The sequence below is a fragment of the Choloepus didactylus genome, chromosome 9 (assembly GCF_015220235.1).
Source record: "Choloepus didactylus isolate mChoDid1 chromosome 9, mChoDid1.pri, whole genome shotgun sequence".
Taxonomy (NCBI): domain Eukaryota; kingdom Metazoa; phylum Chordata; class Mammalia; order Pilosa; family Megalonychidae; genus Choloepus; species Choloepus didactylus.
The window spans coordinates 54,544,352-54,564,796 of record NC_051315.1 but is presented as its reverse complement, the minus strand read 5'-3'; the positions used below and the strand labels follow the sequence as shown (position 1 = coordinate 54,564,796).

The following is a 20,445-nucleotide window of genomic DNA, read 5'->3' as shown; positions in this document are numbered from 1 at the left end:
TACTGCTAAACGAATATGAGATGCACTCCAGAGTTAGATTGTCTTCAGCTTGATTTCAACGCATTTCTTATAGGGCAACTGGGAACATGTCACATACATAAATTACAAAATACATAAAACCCAGAAAATGTCAAACACACAAACACCTCTTCCAGGTGACTTCATTTTTGAAACTACAGATAAAGGTAACACAGGTGTGCTTGTGGGACTTCAGCTATTTAATGTACGACCCTGTATATTAAATACTTTGGATTATCTAAGAAAGATTTTCTTTGCATTAGATAATGATAGGAGAATATTTCCTATGTATTGAGAGGATATTGGACCAATACAAATGTAAAGAGTATCTCTAGTTGATGAAAGAAGTCTCCTCTCTGGTTTTTTTTTTTTTCCCATTTAATGTCTAATGAGGCAGGACAATAGGTGTCTCCAAATGGACACCTCCCTGACATCTATTTGATAACTTAAAAAACCCTCAAACACAGTATGTCCAAAATTATTTCATTAGCTCCCCACCTCCCACAAAACTTGCTCCTCTTCCTATGTTCCTTGTCATGGCAAATGGTACTATCACCCACAACTCGTTCAATTTTGCAAGCCAGAAAGTTAGGAGTCATTCTTGATACTCCCTCTCTCTCCCACCAAGGACCTTTGATCTACTTCCTAAATTTCTCCCTCTGCCTCTCTCTCCTCATCTCCTCTATCATCAATGTAATCTAGGCTAACACTTTTCTCTCCTGGGCTATTGTAATAATCTCCTAACTGGTCTACCTCCATGCTTGTGCTCCTCCCCAACATAGCTGCCCCCACCCTCAAAGTACTTTTAGCATGAACTGCATCATATTACCCTGACACCCCAACCCCATGCTTCAAACTTTCAGATGACTTCAGACAGGCTTAGGTTGAAGAGGCACAAAAAAATGCCTTAACATGGGCTAAAAAGCCCTGCCCTGCCTCCCTCATGTTACTCCAGGCTTCTCCTTTCTCCTGCTCCAGCCACACTAGCCTTCTTTGTGTGTTCACTGTGCTTCCTCCTGCCACGGGCAGCTCAGGCTCCTCCAACTACCTGAAACATGCTTGCCAACCCCCTTTATCTGGTTACCCTCTCAGATTTCAGTTCAATTGTCACTTTCTTGAGGAAACTTTTCTTGACCTCCTAGGCCACTTCAATTCCCTGTTAACACACTTTTATAGCACCTTGCAACTCTTCTTCACAGCACTTAATAAATTATTTTATTTGTCCAATTACTTGGTAATTCTTTCTTATTAATCCATATTTTCCAGAACTGATAGGACCACATCTATCCTTGCTTACCAGTTAGCCTCAGCCTAAGCACAGGCTCAACTACTTGGTAATATTCAACAAATATTTGAAGAGTGAATGAATAAACGATGCCAGGTAAGCTTCCCACATTGTTTCCAGTGAAAAATAAGTCACATCAGGCAGCGCTGTTGCATAAAATGACTAGTTTGGTTTGTGAATATAAATATGAAAATGGTTAATGCAACCAAATTGAAATATGGTTTTTGGGTTTTGCAAAAAGTGAGTTGCTAATGCTTTTTACCTTTAGTTTCAAAGAGTTCAGTTTTTCCTCCCTGAGGTGTTCTCTCAACATCTCCCGGTGGAGCCTCTCCTGCTCCCTTGCAAATTCACCAAGAGTGTACTGGCGCACGCTGTTGTGGCGGCTGGACATGCCCAGGGTGCTGCCCCCCTGGCTGGGCACGCTCGTGAAGCCTTGTCTCCTGGTGAAGTAGTACACGGTGACACAACTAAAATGCACATTTTTAGTCCTCAGCCGCTTTTCCCTTTTGAGGATGGAGGAAGCTGAAAGAGAAAGAAATAATTCAGTGAACACTAAGGAGAGAAGTTTTCAGAGTAGTGAAGAATTAGAAATTGCAACTTTACAATCTTTAGTCTGTGGTGGATCTTTTTTGGCCACAGGACAATAGAAATATTATATCCCAGCATTGGCACATGTCAGAAAAGCCTTTCTTTCTGACACCTTCCTTAAATTTTCTTTTAACTGAGACAAAGAAGACTTTTAAATACTTCTATGATGGAAGTACAAGCAGACTTTCAGGAAAGTTGCCAATAGTCTATAAATCAGTAGCAGAATTTAATTTTTCATTTTCCCCTGTGAATTTTGGTTTTATGATTTTCAGGAGTTGTATAATCAGAAAATATATATAATTAGATAATCTATATATTATAACCTTCATACTTTGGGTATTATTTTGATATGGAAGACACATGGCATGAAAAGAAAAGTCCATGAATTTTAGAAAATTCCAGAAAGCAATAAAAACACAGAAAAAGGCTCACTGGCACTGTTTAGACTTTTCAACAATCTAAATCTAACAAAGCTTTTATTTGATAAAAAAAAAAAAAACACAAGGGGAGGGGCAAGATGGCAGCAAAGAAGTGGGGAGTTTAGTTAGTCCCCTGGAGCAAATAATAAACAACCAGGAACAACTAGTAAATAATCTGGAACAACTGCTGGGGGACAACCGTGACTGTCTACACACCGTACACCAACCTAGATTGGGTGGAATGGCTCAGATCACAGCATAGAATCTGTAAATAAAAACTGTGGAACCACACTGGGAACCCTCTCCCCCCATGGCAGGCTGAGCTGAAGGACCTTGCTGTAGGAGAAACCAGCATTCCTGGAGCCAGCGAATGTAGCTCAGCCCAGCTCCAACTGGGGTTTTAATTAATGAATGTGGACTGCTGAATACAAGCTACAAACATAGACAAACCCCTAACAAGCAGCAAAATATCCTGAGGTCACTCTCAGTGGAGAGGAGGTGGGGCTGATGGAGTGAAAAAAATTAATTAAAAAAAGAAAAAAATATGGAGACTTTTAGAGACTGACCTTAGAGAGCCAGAAGGCACCTGTGCCCCGGGAAAGGGAGCCCAGGAGACTGGTTGATGTCTCTGGATGATGGGTGAAATGGAGGCTGTGGACTGGCTCTGAAAGGGGGCTATCTCTCCCTTTTTTTCTCTCTCAACCTGAGTGGCTCAGTGGAGAGAGCCTCAGCCATTTCTGGTTGGCAGCACTCTTACCCAGACAGGGGTGGAGTTGGCAGTCAGTGACACAAAGGAGCTATTCAAATGCAGAAGATAACTCCCTAGGGTGTGTATCTTCCCTAAGAGGAGGGAGGTGGGGCCCAGCTCTAGGGCTAGCCCTCCCTTCAGAACTCAAACCCCAGGGCTTGGGGGAAAACATTCATTTCGGAAACAACTTAACCTGAAAATTAAAGGACCATGCCTCTTTACACCAGTGGGGAGTGACAGGCTGACAGGCGCCACCTGCTAGGCAGGTTAGGGAAAGCACAGAGGCTAGAGGCTCACAGGAAACTCTGTCAACCTTCTAAGACACACCCTTAGGGAAACTGACACTGAATATTTCCCCTTCTGAGACCTGGGCCTGTTCTGGTCTGGTAAAATCTGACTGGGGCAATCAAGGAAACCAGATGCCTAGACAATAAAAAATCACAATTCACACTAGGAAAAACGAAAATATGGCCCAGTCAAAGGAACAAACTTACACTTAAACTGAGATACAGGAATTGAAACAACTAATGCTAAATCAACTCAACAAGTTTAGGGAAGATATGACAAAAGAGGTGAAGGATATAAAGAAAACACTGGGCGAACATAAGTAGAAATCAAAAGCTTAAAAAACAATTGGCAGAATCTATGGAAATGAAAGGCACAACACAAGAGATGAAAAACACAATGGAGACATACAACAGCAGATCTCAAGAGGTAGAAGAAAACATTCAGGGACACTTGAAATCCTAAACACAAAAGAACAAATAGGGAAAAGAATGGAAAAGTATGAGCAACGTCTCAGGGAATTGAATGACAACATGAAGCGCATGAATGTACATGTCATGGGTGCCCCAGAAGGAGAAGAGAAGGGAAAAGGGGCAGAAGCAATAATAGAGGAAATAATCAATGAAAAATTTGCATCTCTTATGAAAGACATAAAATTACAGATCCAAGAAGCACTGTGTACCCCAAACAGAATAGATCTGAATAGACTGATGCCAAGATACTTAATAGTCAGATTATCAAACATCAAAGACAAAGAATCCTGAAAACAGGAAGAGAAAAGCAACCCATCACATACAAAGGAAGCTTGATAATACTATGTGCAGATTTCTCAGTAGAAACCATGAAGGCAAGAAGGAAGTGGTGTGATATATTTAAGATACTGAAAGAGAAAAACCACCAACCAAGAAACCTATATCTGGCAAAAGTATCCTTCAAATATGAGGGACAATTTAAAATATTCTCTGACAAACAGGCAATGAGAGAGTTTGTGAATAAGATACCTGCTCTTCAGGAAATACTAAAAGGAGCACTACAGAGTGAGTGGTTTGGAACATAATCTTGGGTGATGGTAGCACAACAATGTAAGTACATTGAACAAAGATGACTGTGAGTATTGTTGAAAGAGGAAGGTTAGGAGCATATGGGACACCAGAAGGAAAGAAGGAAAATAAAGACTGGGGCTGTATAACTTAGTGAAACCTAGAGTGCTCAACAATTGTGATGAAATGTACAAATATGTTCATACATGAGGGAGAACAAATGAATGTCAACCTTGCAAGATGTTAAAAATGGGGTGGTATTGGGGAAAAAATGTAATCAATGCAAACTATAGACTATAGTTAACAGAAACATTGTTTTATGCTACCTTTAATGTAATAAAGGCAATATACCAAAGTTAAATGCCTATAAGAGGGGAACATAAGGGAGGGGTATGGGATTCTTGGCATTGGTGATGTTGCCTCACTCTTTTATTGTACTTTAGTTTAATTCTATCTTTCCTTTTGTTGCTTTTTAGCTGTCATTTTTTTCTTTCATTTTCTTTTGACTCTTCCTCCTTCTTTGTGAAAGAAATGGAAATGTCCTTATATAGATAGTGATGATGGTGGTGAATGCATAAATATGTGATTATACAGGGAACCACCGATTGTTTATTCAGGACAGAAAGTATGGTAGGTGAACAAAACCATCTTAAAAAAATGGGTTGATGAAGAAATCTTGAGGGCACTATATTGAGTGAAATATTGTATGGTCTCACTGATATGAACTAATTATAATATGTAAACTCATAAACATGGAATATAGGTTACCAGGATATAGAATGAAGCTAAAGAATGGGAAGCCATCACTTATTAGGAGCAGAATGTTTAACTAGTTTGAATTTAGGTGTTTGGAAATGGACAGAGGTGACAGTAGCACGTTATTGTGAGAATAACTAATAGTGCTGAATGGTGTGTGAATGTGGCGTAAAGAGGAAGCTTAGAGTCATGTATGGCACCAGAAGTAAAATCGGAGGTTAAAAGATGGGAATGTATAAAACAGTGAATCTTGTGGTGGACAATGTCCGTGATTAACTGTACAAATATTAGAAATCTCTTTCATGAACTAGAACAAATATATGACACTATAACTAGAAGTTAATAATAGAGGGCTATCTAGGGAAATATATACCTATTACAAATGATGTATTACAGTTAGTAGTATTTTAACATTCTTTCATCCACAGGAACAAAGGTACTATACCAGTACTATGAGACAATAATGGAGGGGGGGTGGTTAGAGGTATGGGAAGATTTGAGTTTTCTTCTTTGTTTTTATTTCTTTTCTGGAGTAATGAAAATGTTCTAAAAATTTGAAAAAAATTAATTGTGTGACGGATGCACAGCTGTGTGATGGTACCATGGGCAACTGATTGTGCACTTTGGATGATTGTATGGTATGTGAACAATCTCAATAAAATTGAATTTTAAAAATCCCCATTATACAGCATTAATAGATAGTGGGAGTCTCTTCCAAATAAACATTAGACAAATGAAAATGTTCATGAGATAAACCAGAATCTTTATTGTTAGCTACAGGAACAGTGAGATGCAGAGCATCAAGGCAGGCTGAGATATGCCCTAGAGTTGAGCCACATGTTATAACCCATGATTTTGGAGTTGGAAGATGTGGTAGACATATGTAGTCCAGTTGCTTTATTTTATAACGAAGTAACCCAAGACTCAGAGAATTTGAGTAACTACTTTGGATGTAGCTAGTCAGTGGCAGAGCTAAAACTTAAACCTAAAACTTCCAATCTGGTGCTGTATATGATGTTTCCTCCATCAAGGCAGGAAGGCATATGGGATTGAGGAGAAAGACATAGAATCATGCTCAAGTATAAAGACAGGCAGAAAGAAACAATGAAATGAAAAGAAATCCTTGGAAGTCAAAAATAACAAGATACTATGCTTTTTATGAATTATTTTATTGTCACAACTTCTTGATACTGACTTCAAAGATGATTTGATTTTGAAAGGCTACATATGTAATGAAAGAAAAGTGATGACAAATATCACTTTGGATTTATACAAGGATCTTCTTCCAGGGGGGCTCAAGCTCTTTTGTCTCATTTCACCCCCCATAAAACATTCAAGCCAAATACAGAGAGGTTGTCATGATTAATCTCATTTCATGGATTTATTTATTCAGTAAATAGAAATCAAAGGTCTACTACATGCCAGGCACTTTCTAGATGGTGGGGGAAAAGAGATAGTGAACCTGCCCTCGTGGAACTTACATTTCAGTGTTGAGAAACTTAGAACAGCCTCAGATTACAGAGTAAAAGAGAATTATGACATTTGGGCAAGACTTCAGATTTCCTAACTTTCCCTCTTCTCTACTGTTTTAATTCTCCTGAAGAGATTGCCAGAAAGCAAATGCTTTCAAAGGTGTACATAATTTTATGTTTTCCTGGCAGAAGAGAAAATTTTCAACTCTGATTTAACAGCTCTGATCTGCTTCATAACTGTATATTTAAATAATCTTAAAACAGGAAACTATGTCTAAATGTAAAAGATCACCATAGAAAGCAAAAATCAACATTCTGCCCAGTAATCTCCTACCGTATCTGACAACCTCAACCATCACCATGTTACAGCAGGCTAGAGCCTATGGTTTTAGGGTAATAACCTTCAATCTTTTTCATTCTTTATATCATAAAAATGGTGCCCTCAAGACATTATCTTTTTTAATGCAATTTTATTGAGGTATATTCACACACCATACAATAATCCAAAGTGTATAATCAGTTGTTCACAGTATCATCATATAGTTGTGCATTCATCACCACAATCCATTTTTTGAACATTTTCATTACTCTGAAAAATAAAGCTAAAAATAAGAATAAAAATAAAAGTAAAAGTAAAAAAGAACACCCAAAACATCTCATATTCCTCCCCCTCATTATTCATTTACTTTTTGTCCCCCTTTTTCCTACTCATCTGTCCATAGACTGAATAAAGGGAGTGTGAACCACAAGGTTTTCATGATCACACAGTCACATCATATAAGCTATATAGTTATATGATCATCTTCAAGAATCAAGGATACTGGATTGCAGTTCAACAGATTCAGGTATTTCCTTCTAGCTATTCTAATACACTAAAAACTAAAAAGGGATATCTATATAATGCACAAGAATAACTTCCAGAATGATCTCTTGACTCCATTTGAGAACTCTCAGCCACAGAAACTTTATTTTGTTTAATTTCTCTTCCCCCTTTTGATCAGGAAGGCCTTCTCAAAACCGTGATGCCGGGTCCAGGCTCATCCCTGGGAGTCATGACCCATGTAGCCAGAGAGATTTACACCCCTGGGAGTCTTTTCCAATGTTGGGAGGAGGGCAGTGAGTTTACCTGCTAAGTCGGCTTAAAGAGAGACAGGCCACATCTGAGCAACAAAAGAAATTCTCTGGGGGGTGATTCTTAGGCAAAATTTTAAGTAGGTTTAGCCTCTCCATTGCAGTAACCAGCTTCATAAGGGCAAGCCCCAGGAATGAGGCCGTAGCCTACTACAGTGGTAGTCCCCAGTGTGTATGAGAATACCAGGAATTCCCCAGGAGGGAAAGTTTAATGTTATCACATTTTCCCCCAGGCCTTCAAGGGGGTTTTGCAAATACTTTTTATTCTCTGTCCAAAGTACTCTGAGATATATTGGAGTTTCACACTAACCTCTACAAACCAACAAGATCTCACCCCTTATTCAAGGTTCCATGTAATTATGGTGTATGAATAAACTGACCATTCATGTTAACTTATATAGTGTGCTACAGAAAATATTGATTTTCCATCAAATAAACATTGCTTCCTTTGGTTTCACACAGAAACTGAGATTTTAAAACACAGTCAATATCATCTTTTTCCCTTTAGTCTTGTTTACCTTAGTTCTAATCAAGTCCATTTTGTTCATATCTCTAACTGAAGTCTGATATCCTTACATTTGCTGTAGGGGAGAATACTGACATTCATAGATGCCAAACTCTGGCTCTGAGTCTCAGGTGTCATACAGATACCCAAAGCTCCAGGGCCCAATCATGTTATACACAAACAGCTCAGCATCTCAGAATTTAGAGACAACCGTTACAACTCATGAATAGATGTGACTGCTGTAAGAGTTTACAATCTAGGAACCTTAACCAAAAGTCTTCCCCTGATAACCTATGCTCTCAGATTCAATTCTCAGTTTGCAAATTATGGTTAGTCCACGTTAGTGAGGCATTATAATGTCTGTCTTTTCAATTCTGTGTTATTTCACTCAACATATTGTTCTCAAGGTCCATTTATCTAGCTGCATACCTCACAACTTCATTTCTTCTTGCCGTGGTCCAGTATTCTATTGTATTTATTCACCACAGTTCACCATTCCATTTATCAGTTGATGCACCCTTAGGCCACCTCCATCCATTGCGAATCATGAATATGGCTGCCATAAACACCAGTGTGCAATGTCTACCTACGTCCCTGCTCTCAGTTCTTCCAAGTATATGGGGTTGCAGGGCCATATAGCAACCCCCTAGTTAGCTTCCTGTGGAACCACCACACTGCCCTTCAGCTGGGCTGTGCCATTCTACCTCCCTACCAACAGGGAATAGGTATATCCCTCTCTCCACATTTTCTCCAGCACTTGTAACACTCTGTTTATTTTTAAAATAGTTTTATTTACACACCATACAATCCACCCTAAGTAAACAATCAATGATTCACAGTATAATCACATAATTATGCATTCACCACCACAATCTATATGAGGACATTTCCATTTCTTCTCCAAAGAAAGTGGAAAAGGAGAAAAAAATGAAGAATAAAAATATAAAAGATAGAAGAAAAATAAAATTAAATACAATGAAAAGTCAGACAACAACTCCACTACCAAGAATCCTATATCAATCCCTTATATCCCCCTCTTATAGACATTTAGCTTTGGTATATTGCCTTTATTACAATTAGTGGAAGCATCTTACAATATTACTCTTAACTATAAACTGTAGTTTGCATTGAATGTATTTTCCCCTATACCATCCAATTTTCAACACAATGCTGACATCCATTTGTTCTCCCTCATTAAAAACATTCTTATATTTGTACATTTAATCACCATCATTGACCACTCTAGGTTTCTTTAAGTTATACAATCCCAGAGTTGATCTCCTATCTTTCCTTCTGGGTCATACATGCCCTTAGCTTTCCTCTTTCAACCATACTCACACTCATCTTTGTTCAGAGTATTTACAATATTGTGTTACCATCATACACTATTATGCTATCCATTCCATTTCTGGATCCATACAATCTTGTTGAACCTTCTGAACTCCTTCAGCATCAAATGCCCAATCTCTAATCTCTTTCTATCTCCTGATAACCTGTGTTCTCAACTCTCAAATTTCGTTCAGTGATGTCAGTCCATATTAGTAAGACCATACAGTACCCTTACTGAAAGTCTGTGCCAGTTTGGATGAATAATGTCCCCCAAAATGCCATGTTCTTTGGTGCAATCTTGTGGGGGCAGATATATTAGTGTTGATTGGGTTGAAACCTATTCACTGAGTGTTTCCATGGAGATGTGACTCAATCAACTATGGGCGAGAACTTTAACTGGATAATTTCCATGAAGGTGTTACCCTGTCCATTCAGGGTGGGTCTTAATTAATCACTGGAGACCTATAAAAGAGTTCACAGGCAGATGGAGCTGAGAGCAGCTGAGAGTGACATTTTGGAGAGCAGCTAAGAGAGACATTTTGGAGATGGCTATTGAAAGCAGACTTTTGCTGATGCTTTGAAGATACTAGCCCAGGGTTTACCTGGAGAAGATGATGCAGAGATATTTTGGAGAATGCCATTTTGAAATGCAAACTGGGGGCAAGCAGACACCAGCCAAGTGCTTTCCAAGCTAACAGGTTTTCCGGACGCCATTGGCCATCCTTTATTGAAGGTACCCTATTGTTGATGCCTTAGCTTGGACATTTTTATCACCTTAAGACTGTAACTTTGTAACCAAATAAACCGCCTTTAAAAAAGCCGATTCATTTCTTGTGTTTTGCATAATGGCAGCATTAGCAAATCAGAACAGATTTTGGTATCAGAGAAGTGTGGTGCTGCTGAGTTTACAAATACCAAACATGTTGGAATGGTTTTTTAAATGGATAAGGGGAAGATTTTGGAAGAATTGTGAGGAGCTTGATAGAAAAGGCCTAGATGGCTTTGAAGAGACTGTTGGTAAAAATAGGGACTCTAAAGGGCTCTGATGAGGCCTTAAACAGAAATGTTGACTGTGTCATTGCAAACTGGAAAAAAGGTGATCCTTGTTTTAAAGTGGCAGAGAATTTGGCAAAATTGAGTCCTGGTGTCAGAAGGAAGGCAGAATTTGAAAGCAACAAGCTGGGATACTTAGCTGAGGAGATCTCCAGACTATGTGTGGAGGATGTAGCCTGGCCTTCTCCTTGCAGCTTATGGAAAAATGTGACAAGACAGAGATAAGCTGAGAAATGAACTCTTGGGTACAAAGAAACCAGAAACTGAGAGTTTGGAAAATTCTGGACATCCAGAAAGGGAGACCCCAGAGGCTACAGCCCAACGTGAGGATTTAACCAAACATGGAAACTGACCGCCTTTTCAGTACAAGCCAGTATTGGAGATGGATTTATCCACAAAGGATTTGTGGAAAGCCAATTGTTTGACAGTTTTGACCCCTGTATGCTTTTATGCCAAGCCAACAGATTTTTGTAAGACATGTATAAATGGAACCACTGTCAGTCTGAACTGGAGGGGACAGAGAAGGAACAAACAGAAGGAAAAGTTCTTCATGGACAGAACCATGGAAACTGAGGTCTGGAGTCAAGAAGTCTCAAGCAGGGAGAGGTGAGGGGCCCATGCATGCAGGATGGGTGAGTTTGCCCCAGAGGTCAAAGGAGGGCTTTCCACCTAGATGTTCAGGAAGAGTGCTGCCACCCCAGGCTTCAGAGAGGGTGGAACACATTCCCCAGGTTTTGGGGAGAGCCTGGCCACCACCCCACAGTTTGAAGAGGGGAGAGCCTTTGCCCTGAAGAGGCAGAGTCTGGGAGGCACCCCAATGTTTAAGGAGGGTGGGGCCAGGATAAAGTGGTCTCCTCAGTGAGTGGATATGTTGAAGCATTCACCCCAGCACTTGGAGAGAAAAAGACTGCCATGAAAGCTCCTGGAAAGGGTTAGACTCTTGCCCTCTCAAGCCTCAAGGATGCAACATCATTCTGTGAATGACTCTCAGACTGTGAAGTCTACTGGAGTTTGCCCTGTGGGTTTTAGGAACTGTATTGGTCCCATGAACCCTGTTTTCCTTTAATTTCTCCCTAAGGCAATGGGAATATTTATCCTATGACTGTCCCTCCTTTGTATATTGGCAGCAGATAACTTGTTCTAAGTTTCACAGGTCCACAGCTAGAGAGGAATTTTGCTTTAAGACAGGCCACACCTGTAAATGATTTTGATAAGATTTTGTACTTACTTATTGTTACTGAAATGATTTTTTTTTTTTGTGACATTGTGATGGGATGAATGTATTTTGTATATGGAGAGATCATGTCATTTTGGGGTCCAGGGGGTGGAATGTGCTGGTTTGGATGTATTGTGTCCCCTCAAATGCCATATTCTTTGGTGTGATCTTGTGGAGCAGACGTATTAGTGTTAATTGTGTTGGACCTATTCATTGAGTGTTTCCATGGAGATGTGACTCAATCAGCTGTGGGCAAGACCTCTGATTGCATAATCTCCATAAAGGTGTTACCCTGCACAATCAGGGTGGGTCTTAATTAAATCACTGGAGACCTATAAAAGAGTTCATGGACAGGAGCTGAGAGCAGCTGAAAGTGACATTTTGGAGAGCAGCTAAGAGAGATATTTTGGAGACAGCTGTTGAAAGCAGACTTTTGCTGATGTTTTGGAGATACTCGTCCAGGGTTTGCCCTGAGAAGCTGACACAGAGACATTTTGGAGAATGCCATTTTGAAAATGCAACCTGGGAGCAAGCAGATGCCAGCCAAGTGCTTTCCAAGCTAACAGGTTTTCTGGACACCATTAGCCATCCTTCAGTGAAGGTACTCTATTGTTGACACCTTAGCTTGGACACTCTTATGGCCTTAAGCCTATAACTTTGTAAACAAATAAACCCCCTTTATAAAAGCCAATCCATTTCTGGTGTTTTGTATAATGGCAGCATTAGCAAACCAGAACATCATTTCTATACTTTTCTCTAAGCCTCTCTCTCCTGTGTTCTATCTGCCCATAGTGCTCCCTTTAGTATTTCTTGTACAGCAGGTATCTTGTTCACAAACTCTCTCAGTGTCTGTTTATCTAAAAATATTTTAAACTCTCCCTCATTTTTGAAGGACAGTTTTGCTAGATATAGAATTCCTGGTTGGCAGTTTTTCTCTTTCAGTATTTTAACTATACCCCTGCCTTCTTGCCTCTAGGGTTTCTACTGAGAAATCTGCATATGGTCTTATTGAGCTTTCTTCGTATGTGATGGATCACTTCTCTTTTGCTGCTTTCACAATTCTCTCTTTGTCTTTGACATTTGGTAATCTGATTATTAAGTGTCTTGGAGTTGTTCTACTTGGATCTATTCTGTTTGAGGTATGTTGTGCTTCTTGGATTTGTAATTTTATGCCTTTCATAGGAGATGGGAAATTTTCATTGATTATTTCCTCCATTATTCTTTCTGCTCCTTTTACCTTCTCTACTCCTTCTGGGACAACCATGACACATATATTCATGCACTTCATGTTGTCATTCAATTCCCTGAAAGGCTGCTCATATTTTTCCATTCTTTTCTCTATCGGTTCTTTTGTGTGTAGGATTTAAGATGTCTTGTCCACTAGTTTACAAATTCTCTCTTCTGTCTCTTCAAATCTGTTGTTGTATGTCTCCATTGTGTTTTTCATCTCTTCTATTATGCCTTTCATTCCCATAAGTTCTGCCAATTGTTTTTTCAAACTTTTGAGTTCTTCCTTATGTTTGCCCAATGTCTTCTTTATATACTTTATCTGTTTTCCCATATCTTCCCTCAATTTGTTGATTTGAGTTTTGAATTGATTCAGCATATTTGTTTGAAGATTTTTAATTAGTTTTTTCAACTCCTGTATCTCATTTGAAGTGTAAGTTTATTCCTTTGACTGGGCCATATCTTTGTTTTTCCTAGTGTGTTTCATAATTTTTTGTTGTCTAGGCATCTGGTTTCCTTGATTAACCCAATCAGATTTTCCCAGACAGATGGGCCCAGGTTTTAGGATCATGTTTCCCTAAGGGTGAGACTCAGACTTTCCTGTGAGGCCTCTGGACTCTGTGCTATTCCTATCCTGCCCAGTAGGTGATGCTTGTCAGTCTGCAGCTCCCTACTGGCGTAAAGAGTTGTGGTGCATTTAATTCTCAGTGAACCCTATCCCAGCCAGGGACTGAGGGTGTCAGAAGCCAAGCTTAAGCTGTTTCTGTTTTCTTTCTCCCCTAGGCCCTGAGATCTGAGTTCTCTGATGGAGGGCTACCACTTGAGCTGCCCTCCCTCCCTCCATTTCTTTAGGGAATTATCTTCCACACTTGAGTTTTTCCTTTGACTCTGACTATCTTAACTCCACCCTTGCTGGATCAGTGCTGAAAACTGAAATTGCCTGAGGCTTTCTCTAATGAGCTACTTAGAATGAGAGGGAAAAGAAAGGGAAAAAGAAGTCCCCTTTTCAGTCATTCCCCAGCCCTCCAGTTCACCAGGCAAGAACCAGAGTTGGTATCCAGTTCTGTGTGCCCCCTTTCTTGGGACACAGCCCCTTTCCAGTATTCTGAGCTCAGCAGACTCCAAAAGCCTCTGTTTAATTTATCTGTGTATTTTTTTTTCCATCAGCCCCACCTCCTCTCTGCTAGGAGAAAGCTCTGGGTTTCTTTCCTGATTGCTCTTGGTTTATCTGTGTTCATTACACGTATTCAGTAGTCCAAATTTGTTAATTAAAACCACAATTGGAGCTTGGTTGAGCTACATTCCCTTGCTCCCAACAGGGACTGCTTCTTTTTCCCACAATGAAGTTTTCCAACTCAGCCTGCTGTGCCAGTGGGGGAGGGGTGCCAGGACTGCTATTTGGTGAGCTTTACTTAGAGTTCTATGCTGTGCTCTCAGCCATTCCATCCATCCCAGACTGGTGTATGATGTGTGTTTGGTCATGGATGTCCCCCCATCAGCTGTTCCAGACTATTTTCTAGTTATTCCTGGCTATTTGCTAGTTGCTTTAGGGGACTAACTAAATTTCACACCTCCCTATGCCACCATCTTGCCCTGCCTCCCCTCAACATTCTTTTAAAGCCACAAATTTACAGATAAGAAAAAAAGGTTTTAATATGCTTATTTAAAACAATTATTATAAACACATCTGACAATTTTATCACCTATTTTCTAGAAAATTCATGGCATTCTGGAGAAATTTCATTTTTAAACACTTATTTAGGTCTTGTACCTGAATTTCTAGATTATCAGAATTCTTCAATCTTATGGATGAATCTCTTGTAGCACCATTTCCCCAGAAGCCAAATTACCCTTCCCAAAAAGCCAGAGCCTAGAATTGATTTTCCAAGGCTTAGAGAATTACAATAGTCACAATGTTGAGAGCAGGGGCATTTCATCTGAGCCTTTGGCAGCACTAACATTGTCAAAGCATGCTAGGATTATTGCTTCTTCCTATCTACTAGTTTTACAATTCAAGCAAGTGCTTATGCTTTTTTAAGCATTTGCATATTACAAGTAGCACTGTAAAAAACAATGATCCTAAAGCCTATGTAATGTATTTAACAGGAAGGCTTTAAAATACTAAAAATCACCCTTCTGGGGATATTTTGTAAGTGTGGTTTTCTTGAACTTAGCAGCCACCCATATCTCTCCTCTGATGATTGAATCAGAGCACTAGAATGGAACTTTATGGGTTATCTCCTGCCTCCAGGCCCTGATTTGACTAACATCAGAAAATGAAGTAATAAAAAAAGAGTCTATTCTTCAAGCCTGGGAAAAAACAGACTAAATTCACTCAGCACTTCTGCCTTAGGGAATCTGAAACCTCTCTGATATACCTACCTAATAATCTGTGCCCTTTGCAGAATGATAGAACTCTTTTTTGTTTCTCTTTAGAGTTCAGTGTTCACTTTACTACTGTGAGATCAAGAGTAAGAAAAAGACGGAGGACAATGTGGATTTCATTATTGCTTTGAAAATTAATTATTTCTGTTTTCAAAATTGATACCAAATTTTTAGATTTTTTCACCTCCTTTTCTATCATTTAAAGACAGCCTGAAAGCAGAAGTGTCTAAATTTAACAGTCCTATATGTACTGCCCAGGCCACAGTTCTTGGGAACACCATTATGGTTAGTACATCAGGGCATATTGGTATTACTGTAAAATGATCCCAAATTATGGAGATAATATTAATCTTTGTAAACTGCAGTAGTAACCAGCACAGATTGATTGATGTTAGCTATCTGGCAGAAGCTATCATCCTCAAAGATGCTTTAAAAATGAATGGATTGTATTTTGAAGTTTATCACCTTTCTGTATATATCTTATATTTCACAATAAGGAAAGAACTGAAACTGTGGAACTGTAACTCATAACAGTCTTTGAAATTACCTATATATCTACTTGTTAAATTGTACCTTGACAGTTATCACCTTTCTGCTTATATATTATATTTCACAATAAGGAAATAACTGAAATTGTGGAACTGTAACCCATAACATTCTTTGAAATTTGCTAACTACTTGTTAAACCACACTTTGAAAGTTATCATTGTTATGGGTATATGTTAAATTTCACAACAAGAAAATGTATTAAGAAATGAATGGAGAATTGGAAAATTGACTAACTTATAGTGTCAGGAGAAGAATGTAAGTAATTAAATGAAACAATCTATACCATAAAATACATAAAGAAAGAATAAACTGGAAATCAAAGACTACAAATTAGACAGTATATTTCCAGCACCATCCAGAAAGCAAGTATTTTGATGAGACAATGATTCAGAGTATTCTGACCCCATAGAAGAGATGAGCATATCAAGGTATCAAAGTTGAACTACACTAGGCTCTAAAATATTCAACTGGCTTTGCTCCATTTCCATACTCATAAACCAACCTGTTCATTATTTGTCACCCCATCCATATAAGCTAGGAATGCAATGTGGGGATAAGGAAATGATCAAATTTGCATTCAGATTTATGCTTCAGCCATTTGTGGATGTGTTAGTGTCATTTAACCTGGAGCTGAGTCAATCTCATATCTGGGCATTGTAAATTTCAAGAGCAGATGCTGGACCATTAATTCCATCATAGTACTCTCCCTCTGGGGCTTCCACTTGAGCAATAAGGTGGTTGCCTTCTTCAGAAATACTCAAGTCTTTTCAGTGTCAACAACCATTGGCAAAGCCCTGCTGTTCCTAAAACAACTGTGTATTTTGACATCAAATTTGGCACTGAGAGACTGAAAGTTCTTGGTCCAGTCTGAAGTTCAGCAAAGGCAGAATTGTGGAAAGCATTAATTATACCACTTGTGTCTAAAGTCAATAATAAACTTCTCTCTTATGCTCTTGTGCTCAAAATGAAAATACCAGCTGATTTGTAAGTCTATATTTTGAGTTTATTTTTCTTTTATTTGGGGGAAATTTAGTAGAAGTAAATTGATATTGCTGAAATTAATTAGTTTTTCTTGCTAACTCCTGGACAATAAAAATTATATTTTTAAGCCATACAGACTAAATTAATTAGGAACTCTGAAATTGTACACACTTTTTCTTGCCTTGTGAAGAATAAGTCATGCATGAATCAGTTATCAAGCCAGTAAGCTTAGCTTACAAACAGAAAGTCCAGTTTCATCAGAAACTATTTTGTATAGAAATCAGGGTAATACATTGGATATTAAGTCCATTTCTAGTAGTGAAAGTCATTAAGATTAAAAAGATGCATTCTTGGAGGAGGGGCAAGATGGCAGCATAGAGAGGAGTGAAATTTAGTTAGTCTCCTGGAACAACTAATAAACAACCAGGAACAACTAGTAAATAATCTGGAACAACCATGACTGTCCACACATCACACACCAGCCTGGATTGGGTGGAATGGCTAAGGTCGCAGCATAAAATCTGTAAGTAAAAACTGTGGAACTGTGCTGGGAGTCCCCTCCCCCCATGGCAGGCTGAGCTGCACGCCCTCACTGTAGGAGAAACCAGCATTTCCAGAGCCAGTGAATAAAGCTCAGCTCAGCTCCAATTGGGGTTTTAATTAACAAGTGTGGACTGCTGAATACAAGCTACAAACATAGACAAAACCCCTAACAAGCAGACAGAGGCTTTTAGAGATGACTGACTTTAAAGAGCAGAAAGGCCACAGGCTCTCTCTGACCAACAGGCGAAACTGGGGGGTCATGAACTGGCTGTGAAAAGGGGCTTTCTTTCCCTTTCTCTCTTTTTCAACCTGAATGGTTCAGTGGAGAGAGCCTCAGACATTTTCAGTTTGCAGTGCTCTGACCCAGACAGGGGTGGAGATAAAAGAATTCAAATGCAGAAGATAACTCCCTAGGGGGTGTACCTTCCTTTGGAGGAAGGAAGTGGGGCCCAGCTCTAGAGCCAGCCTTCCCTTCAGAACTCAGACCCCAGACTCTTGGGGAAACAGACAAAACAGAAACTAAAGGGGCCACACCTTCTTACACCAGTGGGGAGTGACAGGCTGACAGGTGCCACCTGCTGGGCAGGTTAGGAAAAGCACAGTGGCTAGAGACCTCACAGAAAAGCCTATCATTCTTCTAAGATACACCCTGAATATAACCCCATTCTGAGACCTGAACCCATTCTGGTCTGGGAAAATCCGATTGGATAACCAAGGAAACCAGATGCCTATACAACAGTAAACTACAAATTAAATAGGAAAAACAAAGATATGGCCCTGTCAAAGGAACAAACTTACACCTCAGTTAAGATACATTTGAGATATTGTTTCACTTTAATGAAACAATCAATTAAAGATTTTCAAGAAATATGCTAAATCAAATAAAAAAACCAAATCAACGAGTTCAGGGAAGATATGGCAAAAGAGATGAAGGATATAAAGAAAACAGTGGGTGAACATAAGGTAGAAATCAAAAATTTGAAAAAACTGCTGTGCAGAATATATGGAAATGAAAGGCACAACACAAGAAATAAAAAACACAATGGAGACATACAACAGCAGATCTCAAGAAGCAGAAGAAAACACTCAGGAACTGGAGAACAAGACATCTGAAATCCTACACATAAAGAACAAATAGAGAAAAGAATGGAAAAATATGAGCAACATCTCAGGGAACTGAATGACAACTTGAAGTGAATGAATGTATGTGTCATGGGTTTCCCAGAAGGAGAAGAGAAGGGGAAAGGGGCAGAAGCAATAACAGAGGAAATAATCTATTATGAAAATTTCCCATCTCTTATGAAAGACATAAAATTACAGATCTAAGAAATGCAGCATACCCCAAACAGAATAGATCTGAATAGACCTATGCCAAGATACTTAATAGTCAGATTATCAAATATCAAAGACAAAGAGAGAATCCTGAAGGCAGCAAGAGAAAAGCAACCCATCACATACAAACAAAGCTTAATAAGACTGTGTGGATTTGTTAGTAGAAACCATGGAGGCAAGAAGGAAGTGGTGTGATATATTTAAGATACTGAAAGAGAAAAACTGCCAAACAAGAATCCTATATCCAGCAAAACTATCCTTCAAATATGAGGGAGAGTTTAAAATATTCTCTGACAAGCAAAGAGAGAGTTTGTGAACAAAATACTGCTCTTCAGGAAATACTAAAGGGAACACTACAGACAGAAAGGAAAAGACAGAAGTGAGAGGCTTGGAAGACAATTTTTGGTGATGGTAGCACAGCAATGTAAGTACACTGAACAAAGATGACTGTGAGTATGGCTGAAACAGGAAGGTTAGGTGCATGTGGGACATGAGAAGGAAAGAGGAAAAGATAAAGACTGCGAAAGAGGAAAGATAAAGACTGGGACTGTATAACTCAGTGAAACCTACAGTAGTCAACAATTATGATAAAATATACAAATATGTTTTTACATGAGGGAGAACAAATGAATATCAACCTTGTAAGGTGTTAAAATGGGGTAGTATTGGGGAAAAATACAATCAATGCAAACTTAAGAAACTACAGTCAACAGAAACATGGCATTATGCTTCCTTTAATGTAAAAAAGGCAATATATCAAAGCTAAATGCCTATGGGGGGGGGAGCGGTATGGGATTCTTGGCATTGGTGATGTTGTCTGACTCTTATTGTACTTTAATTCTATCTTTCCTTTTGTTGCTTTTTTACCTGTCATTTTTTTCCTTTCTTTCTTTTTCTTTTTCTTCTTTTCTACTTTCTTTGACTCTTCCTCCTTCTTTATGGAAGAAATGGAGATGTCCTTATATAGTTAGTGGTGATGGTGGTGAATACATAAATATGTAACTATATAGGGAACCATCAATTGTTTACTTAGGATGGAAAGTATGGTGGGTGAACAAAACTGCCTTAAAAAAAATGGGTTGATGAAGAAAACTTGAGGGCTCTATATTGAGTGAAATAAGTCAGACATATAAGGACAAATAGTGTATGGTCTCACTGATACGAACTAATTATAATACGTAAAGTCATAGACATGAAATATAAGTTACCAGGATATAGAACAAGGCTAAAGAATGGGGAGTGGTTGCTTATTATGAGCAGAATGTTTAACTATGTTGAACTTAAGTGTTTGGAAATGGACAGAGGTGACGGTAGCATATTACTGTGAGAATAACTAACAGTTCTGAATGGTGTGTGAAGGTGGTGGAAAGGGGAAGCTTAGAGACACATATGTCATCAGAAGGAAAGTTGGAGGTTAAAAGATGGGAATGTATAAAACAGTGAATCTTGTGGTGGACAATGTCCATGATTAACTGTACAAATATTAGAAATCTCTTTCATGAACTGGAACAAATGTATGACACTATAGCTAGAAGTTAATAATAGAGGGGTATGTAGGGGAAAATATACATATTGCAAACTAT

The 20,445-nt window shown here is 38.9% G+C and overlaps 1 protein-coding gene across 4 annotated transcripts in view; it reads right to left on the bottom strand.

The window, feature by feature from the left end:
- Positions 1–20,445, bottom strand: part of CSRNP3 (cysteine and serine rich nuclear protein 3) — a 245,313-nt gene that overhangs the window by 24,458 nt on the left and 200,410 nt on the right. For all 4 annotated transcript variants that reach the window (XM_037850037.1, XM_037850038.1, XM_037850040.1 and 1 more), the window contains one exon: positions 1,566–1,825. In XM_037850037.1, the coding sequence (XP_037705965.1) occupies positions 1,566–1,825 (260 nt within the window). The remainder of the gene's footprint in view (positions 1–1,565; positions 1,826–20,445) is intronic.